General features: G+C 44.0%; 1 protein-coding gene across 5 annotated transcripts in view; it reads right to left on the bottom strand.

The window, feature by feature from the left end:
- Positions 1-283: 283 nt before the first annotated feature.
- LOC138764968 (inositol 1,4,5-triphosphate receptor associated 2) overlaps positions 284-27,232 on the bottom strand; it is a 50,988-nt gene continuing 24,039 nt past the window's right edge. For 4 of the 5 annotated variants that reach the window (XM_069941487.1, XM_069941491.1, XM_069941489.1 and 1 more), the window contains 7 exons: positions 26,950-26,999; positions 23,700-23,750; positions 22,468-22,568; positions 20,144-20,263; positions 17,896-17,997; positions 16,782-16,898; positions 10,759-13,270 (listed from right to left, as the gene is read on the bottom strand). In XM_069941487.1, coding sequence (XP_069797588.1) covers positions 13,144-13,270; positions 16,782-16,898; positions 17,896-17,997; positions 20,144-20,263; positions 22,468-22,568; positions 23,700-23,750; positions 26,950-26,999 — 668 coding nt within the window. In that variant the 3' untranslated portion in view covers positions 10,759-13,143. Of the gene's footprint in view, positions 380-10,758; positions 13,271-16,781; positions 16,899-17,895; positions 17,998-20,143; positions 20,264-22,467; positions 22,569-23,699; positions 23,751-26,949; positions 27,000-27,232 lie in introns of those variants that run through there. The other variant, XM_069941488.1, reaches the window with a different exon arrangement.

The following is a 27,232-nucleotide window of genomic DNA, read 5'->3' as shown; positions in this document are numbered from 1 at the left end:
TTAAATTGATGTTTATCCGAACCCTGTATGAAATAACAGGACTGCAAAAAGCTCAGCAGATTTCTATCAACTAAGATAGATGCACACCATGATCAGAAAGCTTATGCAACACTGTTCAAATGGTTAAATAGGCAGCTTTATCGAAACATTTGGCTAATTAAAATTAGACAGAAACAGAATTGCATTAAATACACGGGCACAGATCGGGAAGGATGATTTATTTCATCGAGCTGGATTCAAATCAAACTTACAAGCAAAAGAGATACAAAGGCAAGACCCAATCATGTAAATAGAAGTCAGACAATTTCACAACATAGATCAGCATCCAGGAAAACAAGGTGGCTCATGGCAGGGTGGTTCCAGTAATAGGCTGGTAGTCCTGGAGAAATGATAGAGAGGTGGGAGATTGAATCTCATTTCAGTAATTAGGTAATTTAAAATGCAATTAATTAAAAAAATCTGGAGCCAACAACTTACTTTTAGAAATAATGACCAAGATCCTGTGAAATTATCATAAATCCCATTTGGCACACTCCTTAACAGAAGCGAATCTAATATCTTTACCTGGCCAGTTGATGTCAAGTTATCAGAAACGTGTGGCATACAAGAAGTTCTGCCATCAATGTGACTCCACACCCCTAACCATGATAATAAGTTTATTGTCAGATGAAATGTACAATGGACGTAGGCACTGTAATTCTTACTTTCAGCAGGTGTAACTTCATTTAAAAAAAACTATAATATGCATTAAATTTAAAATAGATATTTAATACAAAAGATAAGTACAGTAGTTAATAAATATTCACAGTTACCAGAGACAAAATAAAGTGGTGTTTGAAGAGTGCAGACAGTCATGTCAGAACAATCTATGATTAGTCGACCTCATCAGCAACAACAATGAGTCGCACTTCAGAGGAGAGGTGGAAAATCTCACGAGATGGTGTGAGAATAACAACCTGAGACTCAATGTGGACAAGATGATCGTGAACTTCAGGAGGACCAGGAACGACCAGCCTCCACTGCATATCCACAATCCTGTAGTGGAGGTGGAGGGAGTGGAGAGCACCAAGTTCCTTGGAGTTCACTTAACTCGTGACCTATCGTGGGCATTCAACATCTCCTCACTTGTCAGGAAGGTGCAACATCAACTGCACTCCCTGAGAAGACTGAAGCAGGCACGGCTACCAAGAGCTCTATCAAGAACATCCTGGCCGGCTGCATCACAGTGTGGTACGTTTGCTGCAAAGAAATGGATCGGAGGTCAATCACAAGAGTAGCAGAGAGTATCACTGGAGTCTCCCTCTCTCCCTTTGATGTGATCTATCAGGACATTGTCTGAAGAGGGCGCGCAAAATCATTGAGGACCCCTTCCATCCCACGCACAGCATCTTTCAGCTACTCCTGTTGGGAAAGAGATACAGGTAGACCCCAACTTACGATGGGGATCGGTTCCGGGACTCGCATCGTAAGTTGAAATAATTGTAAATCAGGGTCTACCTGTACAGGTAGTATTCTGCCTTGTCCCTGCTGGGAGCCTGGCATCCTCACTCCTACCAGCAGCCCAACGTCCCCGCTCCTGCTGGCAGCACGATGTCCCTGCTCATGCCTGGAGGCCAAGGTTCCTGCTCCTGTTGGGAGGCCGACATCTTTGCTCTTGCTGGGAGCCTGAGGTGGTGCTGTATAAGTAGTAACAGCAGCGTCACCTCACAACCTACTTTATAATTTGAAACGTATGTGCCATCGCTTTCTCTCCCTCCCCAGCGATGGCAATCTGCGCATGCGTTCCTAATCATTTTTTTTTAAGGCGATGGGTCCATCAAAGGATGTTTTCTTGATATCACTGCAAGGGGAGCACTGAAATTGTAACTTTGGGAAGGGGGATGGTGGCAGGGGAAGCGATCTGCGTGAGCTGACTGGACGAAGCGTTTCCTTCAGAGGAAGACTAGCATCCACATTGATACAGGCAGAACCTCACTTACCTTTATTCAAAACGGATTCTGATCCTCGTAACTTTGAAATATCATTAGTCGGCACGTCATAAGTCGGGGTCTATCTGTACAGGAGTATCAGAGCCAGCCCCACGAAGCTGAGGAGCAGCTTCTTCCCACCAGCAGTGAGAAGGCTGAACGACCAAAGGAACCACTCACATTAACCATCCGAGACTCTCATATTCATGAAACAATATTTATTTATTAATTTGTCCTGTATATGTACAATTTGTCTGTAGGTGTGTTAGGTCTGGTTGAGGGTCTGCGTGTTTTGAGCTGAGGGCCAGAGAACACTGTTTTGTTGGGTTGTACTGTACAATTAGTTGACAATAAAACTTGACTTGACAATGGACGTATGCACTGTAATTCTTACTTGCAGCAGCTGAACATGTATTTAATTTAAAAAAAACAATAGTTTACATGAAGTTATAAATAGATAATAAATACATAATACCAGTATAGGCAGTTAATAAATATTCACAGTTACCAGAGTAAAATAAGGTAGCTTTACAATAGGGTAGACAGTCCTCGGGTCATGTCAGAACAATCTATGATTAGTGTAACAAGGATCTGATAGCTGCACCTAAAGGTGCTGGTCTTCCCTTCTTCCCGAAGGTAGCAGTGAGAAGAGACCATGGCGATTATTTAATTAATTATTAAACTAATATCATTAGATCTGCAAAATCACAATCAGTTCAAGGGCAATTGGGGGTGAGTAACAAATCCAGGCCTTTCAGCAATGCCCAAATCCTATGAATGAATAGTAAACAAAGCACAACTTTTCCTAAATGTTGAGTGGATTAGTGGGTGTGGGGTGTGGAGGACAAGTTCGCCAATTGTCCTTGCACCCCCCCCCCCACCCCACCCCTGCTGCTGTTTTCTTGTGTGTCTTCAGTAAAAGTTGCGTCACGTGGGCAGGTATAACCTGAATTACACTGGAGTTCAGAGGGTAAATTTTGGAACAACTGTGATCGGCAGTTTGGAACAGTTGCATCAGTGTGGCTGTGATATGGGCTGTTTTAATCTGAAACCAGGAGGAATAGAAGCAATGACAGGAACAGGAACTGCAACATCTGCTTCTCCCAGGGCAACAGCTTCAGAGCTGATCAATGGAGCGGAGTGGCTCACAAGAAGTCATGCCTCCCTTCAAGGATGTGAAGAGTAGGGCATGAGCTCCCTCAATGTGTTGGAACTAATTGAGCCACAAAGGGTCCGAGCACCCATGTAACTATGCACAACCCCCCCCTCCCCCCACCCCACCACCACAACAGCTGCAGGGAGGGTTCCACATCACCCTGGAACAAGGATGGTTTCACTTTTGAAATGTTTCCTGTGAATGGATCAGTCTTTCTTTCCGACAGTATTCCCTGAGATGGTTTCAGGATTTACTTCTGACAGAATTCCTCAGGACTGGATCAGGTTTTACTTTCAACAGTATTCCTGGATGGATCAGGTTTTACTTCTGACAGAATTCCCGGATGGATCAGGTTTTACTTTCAATAGTATTCCCGGATGGATCAGGTTTTACTTTCAACAGTATTCCTGGATGGATCAGGTTTTACTTCTGACAGAATTCCTGGATGGATCAGGTTTTACTTTCAACAGTATTCCTGGATGGATCAGGTTTTACTTCTGACAGAATTCCTGGATGGATCAGGTTTTACTTCTGACAGAATTCCTGGATGGATCAGGTTTTACTTCTGACAGAATTCCTGGATGGATCAGGTTTTACTTTCAACAGTATTCCCTGAGATTGGATCAGGTTTTACTTCTAACAGAATTCCCAGATGGATCAGGTTTTACTCTTGACAGTATTCCCTGAGATTGGATCAGGTTAACTTCCTAGTCCAGTGCTCTTTTGACCTCTCTCCCACCCCTCACATTTCATAAAATTTAACTCATGCAGACTCTGTGGTTGACATCCTGACACTCAGTCACTTATCACCCTATGTTCAAGCAATGTCCAAGACTCCTGATCGAACAAGGGTTATATATATTACAAAAAAACTTTTTAAAAATCCATCCCAATCTCTGCAGTCCTGCCATTTGAGCTCCCAAAGAACACCTCACATTTGTCTGGATCACTTGTCAGTGATCCATTTTTATGCAGTCTCTCTCCCTTCTCCCCAACCTCTTCTCTCCCCCCCTCCCCCCCCCCCCCACCCCCCACCCCCCACCACCATTCGATGTGATCTACCGGCATCGTCATCTAAAGAAGGCATGCAAAATCATTGAGGATACCTTCCACCACGCATACAGCATTTTTCGGTTACTCCCGTCGGGAAAGAAATCAGGGCCAACACCTACCTGGGGCAGTGAGAATACTGAACAGCTAAAATCACTCCTTAAACTAACCATCTGAGATGCTCACATTCACAAAACACCATTTATTTATTTATATGAATACCTGTCCTGCAAATGTTTTGTTTGTCTGTATGTGTGTTATATCTGTTTGTATGGCTGCAGGTTTTGCACCGAGGACCAAAGAACGCTGTTTCGTCGGGTTGTACTTGTGCCATCAGATGTCAATTAACTTGACGTGATGTGACTAAACTTCACCTGCCATTTCCCTGCCTTTGTTTGTAAATGATCTGTATCTTGTTGCATAACATAAAACACAAAAGCCTGCAGTCCCTGTGGTTGAAGTAAAAACACAACGCTGGTGTGATAGTACAGACCTATCACCAATGTATATAGTTACAGTATCTAGAGTGTAATGACTGTGCTTACAGCGATTGGCTGAGAGCTTAGCCACACCTACTGTCTGGGCCTTAAAGGGTTGTGTCCCTAGCCAGGTCGGATCATTCCGGACTGGTCGGCCACCTGTGAAGAGCTCCTGTCTTTTGCTAATAAAAGCCTTGGTTTGGATCAACAAGTCTTTGGTTCTTTCAACGGACACTACAGCTGGAGAAACTCAACAGGTAGCAAAAATAAAGATACATAACCAATGTTTCAGACTTGAGCCCTTCATCAAGGTGACCATACCTTGCCCAAGCCCAAAATGTTGGTTATGTATCTTTATCTTTGCTACATAAAGCACCTGCTGAGTTTTTCCAGCACTGTGTTTTTACTATATTCTGTTGTATTCTTTGATAACCTTCCTCACTGTCTACCAGTCTGTAAATTATTGTGTTCAATGTGTGACTCTTTGTTCATCTTGTCGTCAAACAAAAAAAAGTTATGATCAATGGAGTTAAACAAAAAAGTCTGCAGACACTAGGGTCGAGTTCTGATTAACTTTGCTCAGTCTCAGGCAAGAGCCAGGTTGGAAGCAAAGACCATCATGAAGGGAGGAGCACACGCACTGGTAATAAAGTATGGTCAATGTTTCTGGCCAAAGATCTTTTACCACAACCATTGTGAAACCATTGATGATATGTGGGGGAATCTGGGAGTGGTTAACAGCAGCCAATTAAGTGATTTACCCGCACGTCTCTGGAACCTGGGTGGAAACCGGAGCCCCCAGAGGAACCCTGTGGGCACAGGAAGGATATACAAATTCCAGACTGACAGTAAGAGAGATTGGGGGGGGCAGCACTGTTAGTGTAGTGGTGAGTGCAACACTGTTACAGCACCAGTGATTGGGACCAGGGTTGGAATCCCGCGCTGTCTGTAAGGAGTTTGTATGTTTTCCCTGGGTTTCCTCTGGGGCTCCAGTTTCCTCCCACGATTTGTAGGTCAATTGGATGTAATTGAACAGCGTGGGTTTGTGGGCCGAAATAGCCTGTTACCGTGCTGTATATCTAAATTTAAATTTACCATCAGGACTGAACATGGGTTACTGGGTCTGTGAGATCGGAGTTCTACCAGTTGTATCACTAAACCATGACAATGAATTATTAGGCATAATCAAAAATAGAAGCAAATGGCCCTTTACATTAAACATCAGAGAACATGGTTATTTTCTGAACTCAAATAGCTTCAAACCAAACTGTTAGAACTGTGGCTTTTTTTATGTACATTAAATGAACAATATCGGCATGTTGTTGGGCATTTTGGGTTCACTACTGGTAACAATTTCATGAGAATTGAGACATTATAGGATACCTTTCCGTCACTGTCAAAACCGCATGACAGTATGCAAAGTCATGTCCACATACCCATCATGTGAACACTATGTAATTATATCCACAGTGAACACCACAGTCCAAATTAGTCCCATTAATATTGAAACATCAGGTGATGTAGCATCCATAGGAAGTGAAGGGTAAGCAACATTTCGGGCCTGGGATACCTGTCGAAGGACTGAAACGTTGCTTACCCTTTACTTCCTATGGATGCTGCGTGACCTGCTGAGTTTCTCCAGCACGTTTGTGCATTGCACCGAAATGCAGCCACTTCAGACTTTCCTGTTGAACCCACTGTTTTAACATTGATCCAAATTGGCAACTATATTAAGACACATCCAAAACAGATTTGTCAATAATGATAATAAGTTTATTGTACAATGCACATATTCCCGAAATTCTTATTTGCTGCAACCAAACAGGTATTTTATGAAAAAGAAATCTCCAATATTATATATTACATTATTACACAGAAAGAGAGAATAAATTTAAAAGATAAACAGTGGAAGAAAAAAAAGTGGTTTCAGAAGTCCAGACAAGTCTTTATGTGGTGTTGGGTAGGGGAGTAAGGGGAGGTTCAAGAGCCTGATAAAACAGACTTACATATTCTTTTAAAAAGATATATTGTTTTCTTAAACTATCTCTTACAGAGCTCAATGCTGAGGAAGAGACTTTCTACTTGACAATTGCTTCAAAAACATTGAACAAACTTTTAACTCCTTCAACACAGAACAGATGACTCCAATTACTGACATCTATCATGGACACAATGACCGGGAGAATCAGAGGTAACTTCTGTGGCTGTCCTGCCTCCCGACCTACTCCGTACCTCCATTGCTGACTGGTTTTATTTCAGTTTTCTGGCATCTGCAGCATTGGTTGCTTTTCATTGGTTACAGTGTACACCATCTGCAGAACAACTCGTCAGTGGTTCTTTGGTGGACTTGGAAGGATTGAGCACATTACATCCGACACTCCTGATTAACTTGAAATTACATATTCTACTGGGTCAGTCACCTTGGTGGAACTGACAGGCCCTCTGCTACCATCAGGAAAGAGGTACAGGAGCCTGAAGAGAAACACTCAATGGTACAAAATCAGCTTCTTCTCTATCACCATCAGATCGTTGAACAGACAATGGACCAATGGACACTACCTCACTTTTTCTTTTTTTGCACAAGTTATTTTTTAAAAATCTTGTAGTTACAGAATTGCAATTTGTCGCATTTTGAGACCTTAGTCTGCACAAAACGCTGCCGCAAAGCAACGAATTTCATGATACCACAATAAATCTGATTCTGATTCAGATTCTAATTCTGATTCCCATGAGTGCTGGCTCCCTTGGGTTCTGTCAAGTCGAAAATGGTAGTGACTGAATTACCCTGAGAGAGGGCAGTGGGAGCAGATTCCACAGACTCCCGGGGTCCAGTAAAACTCTAACACAAAGCCGAAGATTTGGCATCTAGCTCGCCAGGTTCCCTTTGCACACTGGGGGTCCAATTCCCACGCTTCTTCTAACATCACAACACCAGTTCACACATTCCCTATCACTTTTAGTGACATTTTACCCTGAAGGTGGGTCCTGTTGACCACTGACATGGATTACTGTCAGCGCAGGGTTAAGATAGTCAAGGCAGGAGCTACAGTCAGCACAGGATCAATGCAGTCTGGACAGGAGCTACTGACTGGAGAGGGTTAATGCACTGAGAATAGGGACCCTACTCTGGACAGGGTTGTTGCAATGAGGACATGGTTAATACTATCAGGAGAAATGCTATAGTCTCGACTCTAGACAAATTAAATGCAATGAGAGCAGGAGTTAGAGTCTTGTCAGGATTAATGGAGTCAGACATTTATGGTCAGGAGTGGGTTTATGCAGTCAGCATGGCATTAAAACAGCATGGCATTAAGACAGGGCTGAGGCTACATGTGGATAGTTAATGTAGTATACAATTAGGACAGGTTACCATCAGGAAAAAGGTTAATACAATCTGGAAGAATGGTGGTCATTCACTGGCAGATGAACCATGATAAATATAGAGGGTGGGGGATATTGCAGTTCCAGAAACCTTTACCCCCTCTGAGATGCCTTTAAATTTTGAGGGAAGCATTCTGATGTATTGTAACCACAGCATCAGTAGATGGCGCTCAATGCCTGATACTGTAGAATCAATGACAATGACAAAACTCCAGACCTGGAGCCTTGTCAATCAGCATCTAGAGTGCATGAACATTGACTTTATGCTTTCCATTAAACCTGCTCCATCTCCATCGGGCACACAAACCTCAAAACAGTCAACCAGTTTACCTATCTCAGCTGCACCATTTCATCGGATGCAAGGATCGACAACGAGATAGAAAACAGACTCGCCAAGGCAAATAGCGCCTTTGGAAGACTACACAAAAGAGTCTGGAAAAACAACCAACTGAAAAACCTCACAAAGATTAGCGTATACAGAGCTGTTGTCATACCCACGCTCCTGTTCGGCTCCGAATCATGGGTCCTCTATCGGCATCACCTACGGCTCCTAGAATGCTTCCACCAGCGTTGTCTCCGCTCCATCCTCAACATTCATTGGAGCGACTTCATCACCAACTTCGAAGTACTCGAGATGGCAGAGGCCGACAGCATCGAATCCTCGCTGCTGAAGACCCAACTGCGCTGGGTAGGTCACGTCTCCAGAATGGAGGACCATCACCTTCCCAAGATCGTGATATATGGCGAGCTCTCCACTGGCCACCGAGACAGAGGTGCACCAAAGAAGAGGTACAAGGACTGCCTAGAGAAATCTCTTGGTGCCTGCCACATTGACCACCACCAGTGGGCTGATATCGCCTCAAACCGTGCATCTTGGCGCCTCACAGTTCGGCGGGCAGCACCTCTTTTGAAGAAGACCGCAGAGCCCACCTCACTGACAAAAGACAAAGGAGGAAAAACCCAAAACCCAACCCCAATCAACCAATTTTCCCTTGCAACCACTGCAACCGCGTCTGCCTGTCCCGCATCGGACTTGTCAGCCACAAACGAGCCTGCAACTGATGTGGACATTACCCCTCCATAAATCTTCATCCGCGAAGCCAAGCCAAGCCAAAAACTTGCTCGCCTTTTCTTTCCCCTCCCCCCTTTTCCTGTCTTTCCAGTTGCTCCACCCACCCAGCCGTCTACCCTCATTGATACTGTTCCCTCCTTCCTTTCTCCACCAATCATCTTCTGCCTCTCCACCCCACCCCCAAATCCTTTTGTTCAGAGGCTTGCCGGCATTTTCTCATGCTTTGAGCTTGAAACATCAGTTAAGTATCTTTGCCTTTGACCTGCTGAGATTCTCCAGCATTTTGTGTTTTTACTCTAGAGAAACCATTCTCAATGGGGACCCTATGCACCACCCGCAAACCCCCCCACCTCAGGGGGACAGCACATTTAAGTAAGAGCCTTGATTTGATTTCTTTTCCCTGCAGGTGATATAAATATTTTAATTTTTGTTTAATGTAGTCGGTAGGAGAGAAGTATGGAAGAAATCAAAACTTGACTGCTTCACTGAGGACTATAGTTGAAAAAGGTTGGTTAGTTATCTTTGCCGCATATGCATGCTGCGGGGCCTGTTGAGTTTCTCCAGCACTTTCGTGTATTAAATATAATCACAGGGTCTGCAGTCTTTCTTGTTTCAGTCAAATAGGTTTAGTCTGTGATGTCATCCTATTTTCTGTCACAGAATAAGAATCAGAATCAGGATTTATTGTTATGAACAAGTCATAAAATTTGGTGTTTTGCGGCAGCCTCATGGTGTGAACGTACACATCATAACCATCTTACGATATTATGATAAAAATAAAAATATAATAACAATAAGAGTGCATGAAAAGTAAGACAGTGTCTTTGGTTCATTGATTATTCAGGAATCTGAAGGCAGTGGGGGAGAAGTTGTCCTTGTGCTGCTAAGAGCTCACCTTTAGGTTCCTGAACCTTTTTGCCCAATGGCAGCAGAGTGAAGAGGGCATGGCCTGGGTGGTGGTGGGTCTTTGAGGATAGAGGCTGATTTTTTAATACACCACCTCATGCAGATGTCATCGACGGAGTGAAATCTGGTGCCTGTGAGTTTGCAGGCCAAGTTAACAACCCTCTGAAATTTATTCTTGACCTGAGAGTTGACACCTCCATACCTGACAGTGATGCAACCAGCCAGAATGCTCTCCACAGTACGCCTGTAGAAGTTTACGAGAGTCCTAGGTGACATACCCAACCTCACCAAGTATATCCACGAATGAGCCTCCTTTGTGATTGCATCAACATGAAGGGTCCAGGACAGATCCTCGGAGATGTTAACACCTAGGAATTTGAAGTTCTTGACCCTCTCAATGAGGGCTGGGTCGTGTTCCTCGGACTTCCTCTTGAAGTCAACAATCATCTCCTTGCTTTTGCTGACGTTGAGCTCAAGGTTGTTGTCATTACACCATTCATCGAGCTGATCTATCTCCCTCCTGTCCACTTCCTCATTACTGTTAGTGATTCTGATGTCATCGGCAAACTTGTAGATGGCATTGGAACTGTGTCTGGATACACAGTCATCGGTGTAAAATGAGTAGAGCAGTGGGCTATGCACACATCCTTGGGGCGCGCCTGTGTTGATGATCAGTGAGGAGACATTGTTCCCAATTCGTACTGACTGTGTTCTTCTGATGAGAAGTTGCAGAGGGGGGTACAGAGACCTAGATCCAAACTTCCGACACCATTAGGAACCCTTCAGCACTCTCGGCACCCTCTCGCCTCCCGGTTCCGATACCTGGTACCCCTTCAATCAGTCTCGAGCCGGACTAGCAGTCCACAGCCTGGTGCGAATCCTTTGACCGCAGTGTCCAGCAGCCCGCAGCCTATGTGGGTTCCTCTCCTCGAGTAGCCTACAGCTCGCCGCCTATGTGCTCCTCAGCCGCAAAGCCCCTCGCTGGTCTGCCGTCGTGGGTTGTCTCCTCTGTTTCTCGTTTTCAAATGACTGGGGGGGGGGGGGATGGTGCAGGTGGTCTACCCATTTTCTGGTCCCCTGCGACAGTCTTCTGCTTCCCTGGAGTCTACTGCCAATCATAGGCACCACCATCTTGGGTCCAGTCTGCAGGATGTTAAGTAAAATCCCTGTCGGCTCCTTTAACAGGCCGGTTAAAGCTTTGCGCAGAGGTGACGGCAGTCGTACTGGGCAGTTGGACCCTGTGGGGAAGCGCTCCTCACTCTCCGCGAGTCTGCACCAGAGGCAGCGCTCCAGCAGTGCCGCCAATTTAGTTGCCATTGATGAGAAACCCTCCTTTATGCTTCATCCTAATTTTGTCATGATCTAGGGGCATCTGAATTTGTTTGCCCTCCCTTTTCCCTTGTGGGAGTGTATCTGGCCCATATCCGAACCATCTCCTCTTTGAACACCTTTCTTCACCACTTTGGATTACAGTTTATCTCCTGCTGCTATTAAATTCCTGAATGTTCCATACGTTCTGAATAATGTTGGTCTTGCTCTGTGCCCTGTAACTCTGCTTTATCTACTGCACTTCCTTGCTGGATAGAACACATATAAACAACCAAAGCTTTTCACTGTAACTTGGTACACTGGATGTTGAACTTGATCTTGAATGGAAACCTGACAATGAGTCTTTCATTCTGGATTTATCCAATTTAGATCCCTTCTCTCCCAGCTTCCAGCCAAGTGTGTTAAGAACAAGCTGCAGATCAAATTAAGAGTCTGGTCTTCCATGGAGCATAGGTCTAATGGGCCAAATTGTTTCTTTCTTTGCTGTAAATTTCTGTAATTTTTCCATTTCTATAATTTTTTCATTTCTAATCTCACTCAGCATCATTTCACAAACAGGCATTAATTGACAGTTTTGTTCAGAGAAGCCGCAGGTTGACTGGTGTGCAAATCCATCACCAAGCAGTGGAGATGCTCTTCAGAGCACATTGGTGGAATCGTGCAGAGGAAACATTAAGCCTACTTTATGGGATCTGGTCGTGTGGACACCAACCCTCAGTCTGAAGTTTGAAAATGTCCCGTCATCTCTCGCATCAATACTTGAGACTGTTCAAGGCAATGGTGAAGTCAAATTTGGAATACTGTGTGTAGTAGTTCTGGTCCTCAAATTATAGGAAGGATATCAGTAAGGTGGAGAGGGTGCAGAGATTTACCCTTCTGGCCATTACTCCTGGAATTGCAGTAAAAGAAAGATTGAGTAGACTGGGTCTTTATTCATTAGAGCGTAGAAGGTTGAGAGGGGGATTTGATAGAGGTATTTAAAATTATGAGGGGGGGATAGACAGAATAGATGTGGATAAGCTCTTCCCTTTAAGGGTAGGTGAGGTTGGAATGAGGAGTCATAAGTTGAGGGTTAGGGGGAAAAAGTTTAGAAGTAATATGAGGGGAAACTTCTTCACTCAGAGAGTGGTGGCTGAATGGAATGATCTTCCGGAAGAGGTGGTTCCAGCAGGGTCAATTTTGTCATTTAAGAGAAGGTTAGATGAGTGCATGGATGGGAGGGGATTGGAGCGTTATGGGCAGGGAGCAGGTAGGTGGGACTAATGGAGTTCTCTTAAATCGATACGGATGAGAGGGGCCGAGATGGCCTGTTTCCGTACTGTAATTGTTATATGGTTATAATAATGAAATGAGGAACAAATTACACAATCGGCTGGAGGAAGTCAGCTTGTGAAGCAGCGTCAGTGGGAGTAAAAGAATTGTTGGTGATTTGGGTTGGAACCCTTCATCAAGATGACCTTGACGCTTCGAGAACTGAACCATTATTTTTCTCCCACAGATGCTGCTGAACCTGAGTATTTTTTTAAAATTTTTCACTCTAGATCCCAGCATCTGCAGTCTTGTATGTCTCCAAACCAAACTAAAGTCTCGCTCATAATTTTAACATGGGTTCAATTCAATATTTTTCCACATCAATTTTTGCAAACGTAAGAATCTGCAAATATTTTTTGCCGTTTTATAAGGTGGGGATCTCCCGCTGGAAACTACTCCATTGAAATAGCAATGGACCTGCAGATCTGTTTACTCCTGCCACCTGGAGTGTTGTGTCTGCGTGCAGGTAGATAATTCCTGATTACTCCAGGGTTAGGCACGTGAATAAAATAACTTTAGTAGCCATGCACTGAGGAGAGCGAACACAGCAAAGGAGAGCATCTTCTGGACACTGAAGAGTGAGAACCACATCCCTGACGATGGAGGAAGGCACTCCAACCTGAGTAGAAAAAAAGAAAGGTTTGCATTTCTATTGGGTTCTTCCACCACCTCAGGATGTTGCAGAACGTAACTGCCGTTGAACAACATTCCTACTGTCGGAATTATAAATTTTGAAATTATTTAAAATTTAAACATACAGCACGGTAACAGGTCCTTTTGGCCCATGAGCCTGTTCCACCCAATTGACTTATAACACCCCCCCCCCCCCCCCCGCCCCGGTCCATTTTGAACAGTGGGAGGGAACTGAAGCACCCAGAGGAAACCCACACCGACACTAGGAGAACATACAAACTCCTTACAGACAGTGCAGGATTCGAACCCCAGTCCCGGGCACTGTTACAACACTGGGCTAACCTCTACGCTAACTGTGCCACCCGTATAGAAGCTAATTTCCCTATGGCAATCCCCAGCTTGGTAACTAATACCCTTCTGGCCATTACTCCTGGAACTGCAGGCACCTGGGGACCTTCTCATGGGACGATGGAAAGAGGATGAGGTGCTCAACATCCCAGTGGAATTTCCCAGGTCTAGCATTAGCGGTCGACCTCCACCAGTACCAGCTGGATGGTACAGCCTTGCAGCTGGCATTTCAAAAGTCACTTTGTGAACCCTCATTGTTCCACTAAAAGTCAAATGATCAAATTATGTGCAGTGTCCTTACAGCTGATACCCATGGTCACCCAGAACTGAATGTTATTTCAGTCACAATCCTTCTTCATTTGTATCGAGATGCTTTGAATTCATTCCTAGAGGTGCACGCATAGAACATAGAACACTACAGCACAGTACAGGCTCTTCAGCCCTCGATGTTCTGCCAGCCTATATATTTCAATCAAAATATAAAATAAAATTTAAAAAAATGAAGCCTTTCCTCCCTCAAAACCCTCTATTTTTCTTTTACCCATGTGGCTGTCTTAAGTCTCTTAAATGGCCCTAATGTTTCACCATCCCTGGCAAGGCATTCCAGGCATCTACAACTCTCTCAGGATCCCATAGGACTTCTTAACTATTCCCTCAACCTGTGTGGCAGCCTTCAGAGATGTATGGATTTGGACCCCCATGATCCACACTGTTAAGTACCTGACCATTAACCCTGTATTCAACCTTAAGGTCTGACCTTCCAAACTGCATCACCTCACATTTATCTGCATTGAACTCCATCTGACACTTTTCCACCCAACTCTGAATCCTGTTATCCTGTTCTAACCTACAGCAACTTTCTACATTATCCACAACTCCTCCAACCTTCAAATCATCTGCAAACTCATTGACCCATCCTTCCGCTTCCTCATCTAGGTCATTTATAAAAATCACAAAGAGCAGGGGACCCAGAACAGTAATTCCCCAGCCATCCTTAACTCCACCCCGAACTCCCAAAATCCAGTCATTCCCCACCCTCTCAGGTATCCAGCCCATTTCTGACTCTCTCTCCCCAGCCTCTGGTATGACTTGAATGAAAGTCAGGGCCAGGGCTAGCCACTTACAATCAGAAAGGTCCCAATGGAAGAAGACCCCTACCTCTTAATGCCTGAAAGCTCAGATATCCTCCCGCTTCATTTGCAGGGCTGTCCCATTCTGTTTCATTGATACTTGTGGGGAGATCAACATCAGCCAGGAAACAGAAACAACTCCCCATGCCTCTCCACAAGATGGTGCCTTCTGATCTTTTATCTTCTTGAATGCATAAGTAAAACATTTGCTTCAAAGTTTTCTCCAAGAATGGCAGCGCCCTGGACTAGGAAACTGGACTTTGTTTTCAACCTCTGAGTGCAACATGAACCTATAACATTCTGATTTCATGGACCATAGTGTAGCCACAGCTAACACTGCAGTGGAGGTAAACACGACATTCTGCAGGCGCCAGGGTCTAGTGCAGTCGGCAAAAATGCTGGAGAAATTTAGCTGGTCACGAGCATCTACAGGAAGTAAAAGGCAGTTTCCCAAAAATGCCCAAAGTAGAGCATCTAACCCCAGATGTAGAGTAAAGCTGCTTCCATGCCACAGCTATAATAAGCAAAATCATTGAGGACCCCCTTTCACACACAGCATCCTTCAGTTGCTCCTTTCGAGAATGAGATACAGGAGGATCAGAACCAGCATCACCGGGCTGAAGAAGAGTTTCTTCCCACGGGCAGTGAAAATGCTGATCAGCCAAAGGAACGGCCCACACTAACCATCCAAAACTCAAGTATTTACAAAACAATATTTATTTATTTGTGTAGATGAAATACTTGTCCTGCATATATATTGCTTGCTGTATGTGAGTTATGTCTGGTTATGTTTTGCACTGAGGATCGGAGAATGCGGTTTCATCTGGTGATAGTAAGCTTGACTTGACAATATTGCTTCTCATCTCCTTCACCTGAAGTATCACACCATTTCCAATTATAAAATAAAAACGGAAAACACTGGAGATTCTCAATTGGTCAGGCAGCTTCGACGGAGAAAGAAACTGACTAACTTTCCAAGTTGACAAACTAAGATCAGAATGTCAACAACTGGGAGCATGAACTGTGTTCTGCTTTTCACAGGCTGAATATCTACCACCATTTCCAGTACTAACTTCTGATTTCTGACATTTCTTGTTTTTCATATCTTAAATTTGGCGATGTTATAATTGTCTTTCTCTCACGTGGGCTACCATTCTTCGCTGACCTTGGGGCAGCCAATAACAATTTTACACCAATATGAGTCGGTATCAGTTGAAATTATATGTCAGACAGAGTTCTCAAAGGCATCCAAAAGAATCAAGGAATGCATTGCAACAGTAGGGCCCAGGCACAAGAGTGCAACGTCTCTCCGAATGACATGGAAGCCCAGATGCTTTACTATGCCCCAGATGGTTGTGCCTTCTGCTGCCTAGAACTTGGATTCCCCTTCCTGAGGCTCCCTTCCTCTGAACCTTCTAGTCACCCTTCTTTCTCTAGTTATTGATTTTAAGTGAACTGTACGCTAGCACTCTGCAAACTGCAAACGACCACCCAAAAGCTCTATTAAATTTAATTCCTTTTTGCCGCTGGATTTTACGATTTGTACTCCGAAACTGCCAATACTACTTCTGAGTATTGGTCAGTCATTGTAAGGGTCAACGTGAAAAGCTGGTTGACGTCCACAAACCAGCCCGCAGTCACAAAGTAAAAAGTCCCAATGGAAAAAGCACAAGGAGTGGGAAGGAGAAAGCTATCAAAGTGAATAAAGGAACACGAGCTGTGAAAGGGGAAAGAGGTATCAGTTGGTCCTTTTCATTTGGATCTTTTACAGCACATTGACTTCATTCATTATCCGTTCTTATTTTTTTAAAAATTTCGATATACAGCATAGTAGCAGGTCATTTCGGTTCACAAGTCTGTGCTGCTCAATTTAAACCCCATTAACCTTCACCCCCCTCCCCTGGAATGTTTTGAACAGTGGGAGGAAACTAGAGCCCCCGGGGAAAACCCATGCAGACATGGGGAGAGCATACAAACTCCATTCCCGATCAGGATGTTGCTTCAGGAGATGTCACTTACGTCAATGAGTCCTCGCTTGTTGTGTCTCCATCCTCCGTCTCTGATTCCCTTTCATTCAAGTCATATTTGAATGCTTTGTCTTTTGTTGCGGTGGCAATGTTTACTTCTTGGTTGCCTCTAAGAATGGGGAATAGATAGATGCCAACAGATTTCTTTCCACTGGTACTGTCTTCTAAACTCAAGAACCCCAATAAATCCTATCCAACAACAGTGCTTGGTGAAGCAGGTCCAATCGCGGATAGGATGTCTGACTGAGCATTCCCTTCCAATGCGGAAATCTGATGGTGAAACTCTGGCCCAGATGTTTTTGTAGGCTCCCACAGTAACATTTTGAATTTATAACATCAGGCTTGGATTCTGGCACAAGAGGGAGGAGAAAATTGTGCAATGCCAAAAATGTTGCAAGCACAAGTTGCTGAAAAAAAAATTTCTTATAAGCCCATCACAAGCCCACATGATAGCAAATAGTGAATGTACTGATGACTACAGGGGATGAATGAGGTCAGGTTTTGTGTTGTGAAAATATTTGTGCGCGTGCGCGCACACACACTCACCCACCCCACCCCCACCCCCATAGTCTGACTCCATAACCTCAGGGTACAGTACTGGTGGATGTAGGTCTGACATTGTATGACCCTGGAGATCAGTAGAACTGATGGTAGAACTGCATCACTTAGTGGACACAAGTTCTTTTCATTGCATAACAGAGGGTGAAGTTGTGGTCAGTATACGTAAGACCACAAGACATTGGAGTGGAATTAGACCATTCAGCTCTTCAAGTCCACCCCTCCATCCCATCATGGCTGATTTCCTATCCTTCATTCTCATTCTCCTGCCTTCTCCCCATGACCCTTGATTCCCTTCCTAATCAAGACTCATCACCTCTGTTCTAATAATACCCACTTGGTCTCCACAGCCATCCATGCCCTCTGGGTAAAGAAACTCCCATTCTGGCTTGTTCTCCTGATGTATCAGGTAAATTGAGCTCTGAATAAATTGCCTTGCTGTTGCAAGATTGACTCCAGAGTTGATTTTTGAATCGCTCCAATAGAGCCGAATAGTTACCATCGCCTGAGGAACATGCTATTATTCCGAACGAGGTCATGATGCCTACCTGTTGAGAGAGCATCCTGTTGTGTCTGTTAATGGAGTGGAGGCTTCTCCTGATCTTGGAAATTTGCCGTTTGTTCTTTTTTCCAACCTCTTTTCTTGTGACCTAAGGAAGTTGAAAAGAGTTGACTACTCACAAGATTGGTGGGTGTACTTTTGTATCATCACCTATGATGCAATTATCAACACAATTGCCATAAGTGGAATGTTGAAGGGGCTTTCAATTTGTGGGAGGAGCCTGACTTTCATTCAGTGACTGACAGATTATCGGATGTTAAAGGGGTGACACAGTAAACGTATTGGTTAGCGCAACACTATTACAACGTCAGCGACCTGGGTTCAAATCCAGTGCTGTCTGTGAGTCTACAAGTTCTCCCCATGTCTGCGTGGGTTTTCTCCAACCCTCCAAAACAAAAATATACGGGGTCTGTAGGTTAATTGGTGCATTTGGGCGGCACGGGCTCGAGGGCTAGAAGGGCCTGTTACCATGCTGTGTCGCTAAATTTAAAAACATTAAAAGGGAACAAGGGAATAAGTCAGTCAAGGAAAGTGCTGCTGAGATTTTCTTTTTAAAAAATTCAACCATTATCTTATTGAATGTCAGAACAGTCATAAGGGGCTATGTCTTGTTCTTATCAACTTCTATTTATGTTCATTCTTCGGCCAACATTAAAAGTGACTGAGTAAACTTTAATTTAAATCATTTGGTTTTGTGGTAATCTGCAAATCGATGAACACAATTAATTTGGTTGCAAGTTATTTTGGACTGTCTGGAGTACATGAAGGGTGCCAGATGAATACAAAGTCCAAGGTTGACGAGTATGTGTCAAAATTTGGTCTTTGTACAGGACAGTGTTTTAGTAACTTTTGAATTCAAGGCTTCCTGCAAAAATATGAACAACTCAGTGCGGAATGAAGGGAGTAACGTAGAGACTGAAGCTGCTGGCATCCGAATGAGGAAAAAAGACTGTCTTCAAGGTAGAATCATCCAGCATGGAAACAGGACCTTCAGGCCATCAAGTTTCTGCTGGCCATCAATCATCCCTTTAGATGAATCCTAATATAATCCATTTTATTCTCCAATCATTCTCATCAACTCCTCCCCCCACCCAGGTTCCACCACTCACCTGCACGCTGAGGGCAATTTACAGTGGCTGATGGCCAGTCATACCAAGCTACCAATTTGCAGTATTGACCATAAGACAGAGGAGCAAAAATAGGCTATTCAGCCCATCGTGTCTGCCTCGCCATTTAATCAAGAGCTGATTCATTTTCCCACTCAGTGCCCATTCTCCCCCTAACCTTTGATGCCCTACTATCAATCTCTGCCTTAAATGATGTGGCCTCCACGACCTCCTTCTCAAATGGGTGGGGGGGGGGGTTGGTGTCCCCATTTTCTGAGCCCCTGCACCAGTCCTCCGCTTTCACAGAGTCTGCAACCCCTCGTGGCTGCAGTGACATCTTGGGTGCAGACCTCACAGTCCCAGTATTTTTAAATAACACCACCATTGGCTCCATTAACAGGCCATTTAAAGGCTGTACGGACCTGACGGCAGTCAGACCCCACGTGAGTGCTGTGACTCCACCCCCTTCTCTCCACGGGTCCACCCAACCATTGACGTGATCTACCAGGATCGCTGTCTGAAGAGGGTGCATAAAATCATTGAGGACCCCTTCCACGAAGCACACAGCATCTTTCAGCTGCTCCCGTCAGGGAAGAGATTCCGGAGGATCAGAGCCAGCACCACCAGGCTGAGGAGCAGCTTCTTCCCACGGGCAGTGAGAATAATGAAGAACTGATGAACTGCTCACATTAACCATCCGGGACTATTTATTAAACAATATTAATTTTTATTTTTATATGTATGTATATTTGTCCTGCATATGGGTATTATGTCTGGTTGCATGCTGATGTGTTTTGCACCGAGGTCCAGAGAATGTGGTTTCGTCGGGTCATACTTGTATAATGGGATGATATAAACTGGAACTTGAACTTTGGTAGAGATGAACTTGAAAGGAGACAAATGCTGCCTGCAAAAAGAAAGGCAACCATCCAACTTTTCGGCAAATGTGAATCTCAGAGGAAAGGGAGAACGCTGTTTAAAAGAGGATACAAAGTGGAGAAGCTGGGAATGTGAAGAGGGGGAAGGTTCACTCACTGGCAACACAGACAATCAGTAACAAAAAAAATGTTAACCAGCCTTCTAAGAAGTTTGCACTGACTTCCATCACTGAAAGCACAGCCGCCTTACCCTTTGAGAAGGGGGTCTTCTTTCCCACTGTTTTCAGAAAGTGGTGGTTGATGGGACAAATCGGAGGCTATGTCCTGAATGATGCTCTCAGATGATTCTTCACGAGCATTCTGTAGTTTACTGGAAGGAGGAAACAATGAACTATTACCAGAGTAAGGACGATGTCTTACTCTAAGATGAGTCTATCCTTTGTATTGCTGCTTCCTTTCCCGCTTTTCCCCAACAGACCCCCCTGCAAATCTTTCCTCAGAACTAGTTGGATTCTGCACATAAACTTTCTGAAATCATCCTCATATCCATGGCTTATCTTTCCTCTCTCCCTCCTTTATTTTCCTGAAAGCAAAGGGACAGATTTGAGAATTTGTTATTGGAATACGAGTATTGTCATGGGTGTGAGTTTGCACGTGAAGCGGTGAAGTAGCAATATCAAGAGCCAACATGGATCTCCCAGAAGCCTGGGTGCTGAGGCTGCATCTGGGATACTGCGAGCAGTTCTGGTCTCCTTACTTGAAGGATGGACTGGCTTTGGAGGCGGTGCAGAGGAGGTTCACCATCAGGTTGATTCCAGAGATGAGGGGGTTAATCTAAGAGGAGGGATTGAATCATCTGGGACTGTATTCACTGGAATTGAGAAGCATATAAAATTATGAAAGGCTGAGATAAGATAGAGGTAGGTATGCAGTTTCCATTTGTGGGGGAGACCAGAACTAGGGGATAGAGCCTCAAGATTCAGGGTGGTAGATTTAGGCTGGAGGTGAAGAGGAACTGCTTTTCCCAGAGGGTAGTGAATCTGTGGAATTCGCTGCCCATTGAAGCAGTGGAAGCTGCCTCAGTGAATATATTTAGGACCAGGTTGGATAGATTTTTACATAGTAGGGGAATTAAGGGATCTGGGGAAAAGGGAGCTAGGTGGAGATGAGCCTCTCATCAGATCAGCCATGATCTTGTTGAATGTTGGAACAGGCTCGATGGGCCGGATGGCCGACTCCTGCTCCTACTTCCAATGTTCTTATATCCTCTTGTGTGTCTATCCTCAGTCACATCCAATGCATGTACCTGCTGGATCAGGAATAATTTTGGTGGAACCAGAAACATCCTACATGGAATCAACTAAATATGTAAAAGCCAGTATTCAGGCATGGGAGACTCCCAGTCTTTGCAAATGAGCATAACATTGGATGGCTTAACTGTCCACCGAGTCATTTAAAAAAAAGTGTAATAATTATATTTCAAAGAGGCTGGATAGTGAGGTGGTTGAAGGATCATAAAGTCCGGAGCCATGTGCAGCTGGGTGGGCTGGTCCCTGGAGGGACAGAATTTAAAAGAGAAGATAACATCAGGGCAGGTTGGGGACTCAATGCCCTACATTTGGACTTTACATGAACCCATTGGGACAGTTACTTTTATTTCAGCTTCGCATGGGTATTTGTCTTATGAAGTACCGTATTGGTCAGAAATAAGACTCATGGGCATGTAAGACCCCCACCTATTTCAGCAGGGAATATTAAGAATATTCATTGACTCATTGAAAAAATAAAGCTAGCTAACTATTTTTTCCCAATGACAAAGAAGCAAAGGTACAATTTCATGTCGCAATTCACATCATCAAATAATTAGGAGCTGAAGTAATTAATCCTGCATGCCTCAGTAACTAAGGATGCATCCAAGGTCTAGATATATCCAGAGACCGGAACACATTTAACTCCACCTCCTGAAGAGTGCAGAGAGATTTCACATATCAAATAGTGACATAAGCACAGCCGCTGCAGAAATTCACCAATATATTTTTGTTACAGCTTAATTCACCTCATTCTGAATTATTTAACATTTGTTCGGACAGTAGACACCGCAATTAAATAACAGTGAAGCTATCAGGAGCATGAGGTCTGTGATCAGCCTCTCCATAGCCTTAATTGACAAATCACGAAAACACCAAACTACTGGCTGCATTGTGTTCATTCATTCATCAAAGCTTCCTTGTGGGTAACTTCTAAACATAGAGCCTCTGTCAGCTACACCACACGACAGCCTATCACCTGCAATCAAACGGGCTGGTGGAGCATTTCCAAAGGCACCTCATGGCCAGACAACAGAGACTTAACTGGGTAGACGAGCTACCGTGGGCACCTCTTCCGCCGAACACCCACCCACACACACAAACAAGGAAGGATAATACCAAGTCCCTCTCCAAGTCAGAAGACTTCTAAAAGCACCATCACCTCCTCAAGTGATAGTATGGAAGGGAAGTCTTGACAGAATTTAATAAATGTAATGAAAATTTAAAGATCAAGCAAAAAATATTCTGGTTCAGTTCAAAGTTTGACCTGTCAAATGGTTGCCCATTTTCCCCAGTGAGTCGTGTAGAGTTAGATTCTATTCTGGGTTCTTCTCTGTCAGCCATTTTGGAGTCTGGACAATGGAAACTCTGTTGAAACAGAAACAGGTGAGAAAAAGGGCACTTGTAGAGTCACCGAGTTTTACAGTGTGGAAACAAGTCCATGCTAATCCCATTTGCCTGCATTTGGCTCAAAAACATTTCCTTTCCATGTACCTGTCTAAATATCTTTTGAATGTTACAGTTGCAATTTTTAAACATTTTTTTTAGACATACAGCATAGTGACAGGCCCTTCCTGCCCACAAGACTGTGACGCCCAAATACCCCAATTAGCGTACAACCATTGTATGTTTTGAAGGGCAGGAGGAAACCAAGGCACTCAGAGGGAACCCATGCGGACACAGGATACAAACTCTTTACAGACAGTGCTGGATTCAAACCAGAATCGCTTCTGCTGTAATTGCACTGCACTAACCGCTTCACCAACCGTGCTGCCCAATTATTGGCTTCATCTTTCCCTAATGTTAAAATGTTCTAATATGCTTGAGGCCACTGTCTCTATGAACTTATGCAGAAGAGATGATGTGTTCTACAAGACTCTAGTTGATCATCTTTTAATGAAACTGAGATTTGTGATTGCGTCAAAAATTATGCCTCTGCAATGTCCATTTGCTTAATTCTTTCATGCGAGCTTATCTCTGCATTAGAGAGATGTTGTTTCCCAAAGTGAGTTGTGAGACTCCTCTTGAACATCTTGTGTTCTTCCTTCCCAAAGTTTCATTACCTACCTCCATCCATCCTCTGAGGACTTAACTAAGCAATTTTAATTCACCTCATTCGGAATTATTTTAAACTACTGAAGTGCTTCCTTTCTCCCAATGTGCAAAAAAGACACCTCCTTCACTCCCTCAGCCCAGTCTCAGAAAGGCTCCCTCCTCCTGTACACTCTATCTTCCCTTTTCTTCCTCTGCTGTTTAAACAGACGCCAACAACAGTTTCAGGATTGTGTTGTTACCAACCCAGACATGGATGTGACATCCAGCAGGAAAAATATTAAGCACACCACTGTAATTTTGCACAATGAGATGAAACACATGGCTTCTATGCCAAGAACTAAAACAAAAGCAGTTTGCTAAATGTAAACCATTAAGATTATCTAAAACAGTATTTTTAAGAATATTTGGATGGCTCTCATGCTGGTAAAGAGACTCAACACTTACCATGAGTTGCTTTGGAATAACAGCAATGCTCACTCTTCTCCGGGCTGTACTCTGGTGGACAAGGGAACAAATGATCAGTATATCTGACAGATTGGGAGTTAAACCAGCTATTGCATCAATGCCAGAAAAACGAACAGCCATTTCTCTGCTTTTACTAAACAAACCCAGGTAATGACCAGAGGAGATTCTTCTTCATTTACTTACTATGAGATTGCATCCTTTATCCCCACCAGATTCTGAATGACTGTATTTGATGCCACATAAGACCCACTTTTTTCCCCAAAAAATGGTTCAAAATATCCTCCAGGTTTTGTATGCAAAGTTGAAATTCGGGTGATAAAAGTGAGTAATGCCGACAGTAAGCGTTGTCGCTGAGTGGCTCCTGAGCATCACCGCCATCATTGGGGGTGGCTGTTGGGCTGTCGGAGGGGGTGGGGTAGAAGAGGGGCAGTTGGATCAGTGTGGAGGCCGGTGGCGTGCTGCCGAGAGACTGTCCTACTGCCCACTCCGCGCCACCCTCCCCCCCCCCCCCGGGAGAGCGGGGTTGTGGGACCAGCGGGGGACTGACAGTGGGCTGTCAGGAAAGAGCGGGGCAGTGGGACCAGTGCAGGGACCAACAGCAGCAGTTTGTTTTTATAAACTGTTTTCTCCTATAGCTAAGCTGCTTTAGTTTTCTCTAGTAAATTACAGCAGCATTATTAATAAAAAATATTTTCCTGTTGTCCTAGTTGCATGTTTTGTCCAAGTTTTACTTACCCATAAGCAAAATTCTTAATATTCCCTGCTGAAATGGTTGGGGGTCTTATATGCCCGTGAGTTTTATTTGCTGACAAATACGGTACTTCATAAGACAAATACCCATGCGAAGCTGAAATAAAAGTAACTGTCCCAATGGGTTCATGTAAAGTCCAAATTTAGGGCATTGAGTCCCCAACTTGCCCTTGTGTTATCTTCTCTACGTTAGAAGCAGTTAGCACAAATTCCAATTGGGCTCAAAAATCTGCATCCATTGAACAAGTTTTCACTGGCACATATTCAAGAGTTCAAGATTGCTTTATTGTCATGTATTATTGGGAGAGCACATACATAATATCACATAAAGCCCTGAGATTCTTTTTCCTGCAGGCGAGGCAGAATCACCACTTATTGGTGGTGCAGAAGAAAACTGTACACAGCATATGCATGTAAACAAATAAAGAACTGTAAACAGATAACAAATGTAAACAAAATGACTGTGTAATACAGAGAATTAAATAAAAATCAATCAAGTGCACAAGTCAGAGTCCTTAAATGAGCCCCTGATTGAGTTTGTTGCTGAGGAGTCTAACGGTGGAGGGGGAGCCGCTGTTTCTGAACCTGGTGGTACAAGTCTTGTTGAACCTCTACCTCTTTCCTGATGAAAGCAGTGAGAACATTGCGTGGTGGTGTGGATCCTTGATGATTGCTGCTGCTCTCCAACAGCAGCGCTGCCTGTAGATGTTCTCAGGAGGGTTGCACCTGTGATCTCCTGGGCTACGTCCACTACCTTCTGGAGGGCTTTACGCTCAGGGATATTGGGGCCCACATACCAGACTGCAATGCAGCTGGTCAGCACACTTTCCGCCACACATTTGTAGAAATGTTCCAAGGTTTCTGGTATCATACCAAACGCCTGAGGAAGTTTGAGGGGCTGATGTGCTTTCTCCATGCTGCCATTAGTGTTGGGTCCAGAAAAGATCCTCCATGTTAGTGACTCCCAAGGACTTAAATTTGCTCATCCTCTCCACCTTTGATCCCCTAGTGATCACTGGATGGTATACCTCTGGTTTTCCCTTCCTGAAGTCAACAATCAGCTCCTTAATTTTTGTGTCATTGAGTGCAAAGTTGTTGTTGGTGCACCATTCACCCAAGTTTTCGATCTCCATTCTGTATGCTGACTCATCACCTTTAGATATATAACCCACTACCGTGGTATCGTCAGTAAATTTGTAGATAGTGTTATTGTGGTATCGAGCCACACATTCGCAGGAGTAAAGTGAGTAGAGCAGGAGGCTAAGAACGCAGGCCTGTGGTTCTCTGGTACTGATGGAGATCGTGGAGGAGAAGTTCTTACCAATCCTCACTGAATGAGGTCTGGAGGTGAGGAAATCCAGGATCCAATTATACAGTGAGGTGTTGAATCCCAAGTCTTGGGACTTACTGATCAGTTTTGAGGGGATGATGGTGTTAAATGTCAAACTGCAGTCAATAAAGAGCATCCTGATGAATCCATTTTTACTATCCAGGGATTCCAGGGCTTTGTGTCGAGCCAATACACAATATGCAATATTGCACAAAATTCCATCAGCGTTTACCTGACATAAAAATGTGCCCCTAGCATTGCCCAGCACCCCCAACACTTCATCAACACCACCTCTGTCTGATTCCTGATGATGAAGGCGGCCTGTCATTTCACTATGCCCATTCCACTGCACAGAACTCCAAGCAGTTCCATTCTCCCACTTAACTCCTTACAAGAATTAAAACACGAAAGTCTGCAGACGGCATTGTTGAAGTAAAAACACCATGCTGGAGAAACTCAGCAGGTTAAACAGTGTCCTTTATATAGCAAAGATAAAGATACGTAACCAACATTTCGGGTGAGCCCTTCATACTTCATCAACTGGAATGGGCACTACAAGACCTGCTGAATCTTTCACTCCTGGGATGAACTTATTACTGGTTGTGGGACATCACCAGATAATCAGTCACTGGGTTAAGTGATGCCATGGTTCTGGAGGGGATTCCGATAGAGTGAAGTGTGCCTGTCTCCAGCAGGTTTGTTCTCCTCTCATTTAATAAAAATACATTGGTTTGTCTTCAGACCAAGTCTAGACTCAATTAATATTTATGAAGGAATCGGCAAATATCTTAGGCTAAGACAAAGCCAGGAAATGTTAATCTTGCCTGGGGATCTAGTTACATACAGATCCATGTTTCAATGGGGAAAGAGAGGAAATCATCATTTAGCAGCAGTGTCAATGGGTAAATCAACAGACCCCAGTCAGTAAAAGGCATAAAATTCTCCTTGGCGCCATTCCAACGAAGCTATTAAAATAGTAGGTGGAAGAATTTCAGTCATAATTGCCTTAACATCACAGAGAAGGAAAATTGCTCGTCTCTCATACCGTGGTCTTCTTCTTGGTCTTCTTGACAAGAAATGTCATTACTTCTCTTAAATTTACCATGTTTAAGAGATCTACATGGGAGCACGCCCTTGATGCTGATTTACCTGATGAACCACTCTCATCATTTGGTGCTTGTTTCGAAAGTCAGCATCATCTGCAAAAGAGTACATCAAAATGTTTAAAAAGCCCAGTATCTTCCTGGAGAACAGAGTTGAATCAAAGTACTGGTGTCATGTGGAAGTGTGCTCGCCAAAATATGGTGGGATTGTGAGATTGGACTCGCAAACAGAAGTTCAGAATTCCACTGGATGTTGTAAATGAGTTATTATCTGGAAAACATTAGACCTGATCCATTTATTGGAAAGAAGTAGCCTTGTCTAGCCTTTG

Source organism: Narcine bancroftii, chromosome 5, assembly GCF_036971445.1.
Source record: "Narcine bancroftii isolate sNarBan1 chromosome 5, sNarBan1.hap1, whole genome shotgun sequence".
Taxonomy (NCBI): domain Eukaryota; kingdom Metazoa; phylum Chordata; class Chondrichthyes; order Torpediniformes; family Narcinidae; genus Narcine; species Narcine bancroftii.
The sequence above is the reverse complement of the archived record's forward strand: the minus strand, read 5'-3'. Positions and strand labels throughout refer to the sequence as shown.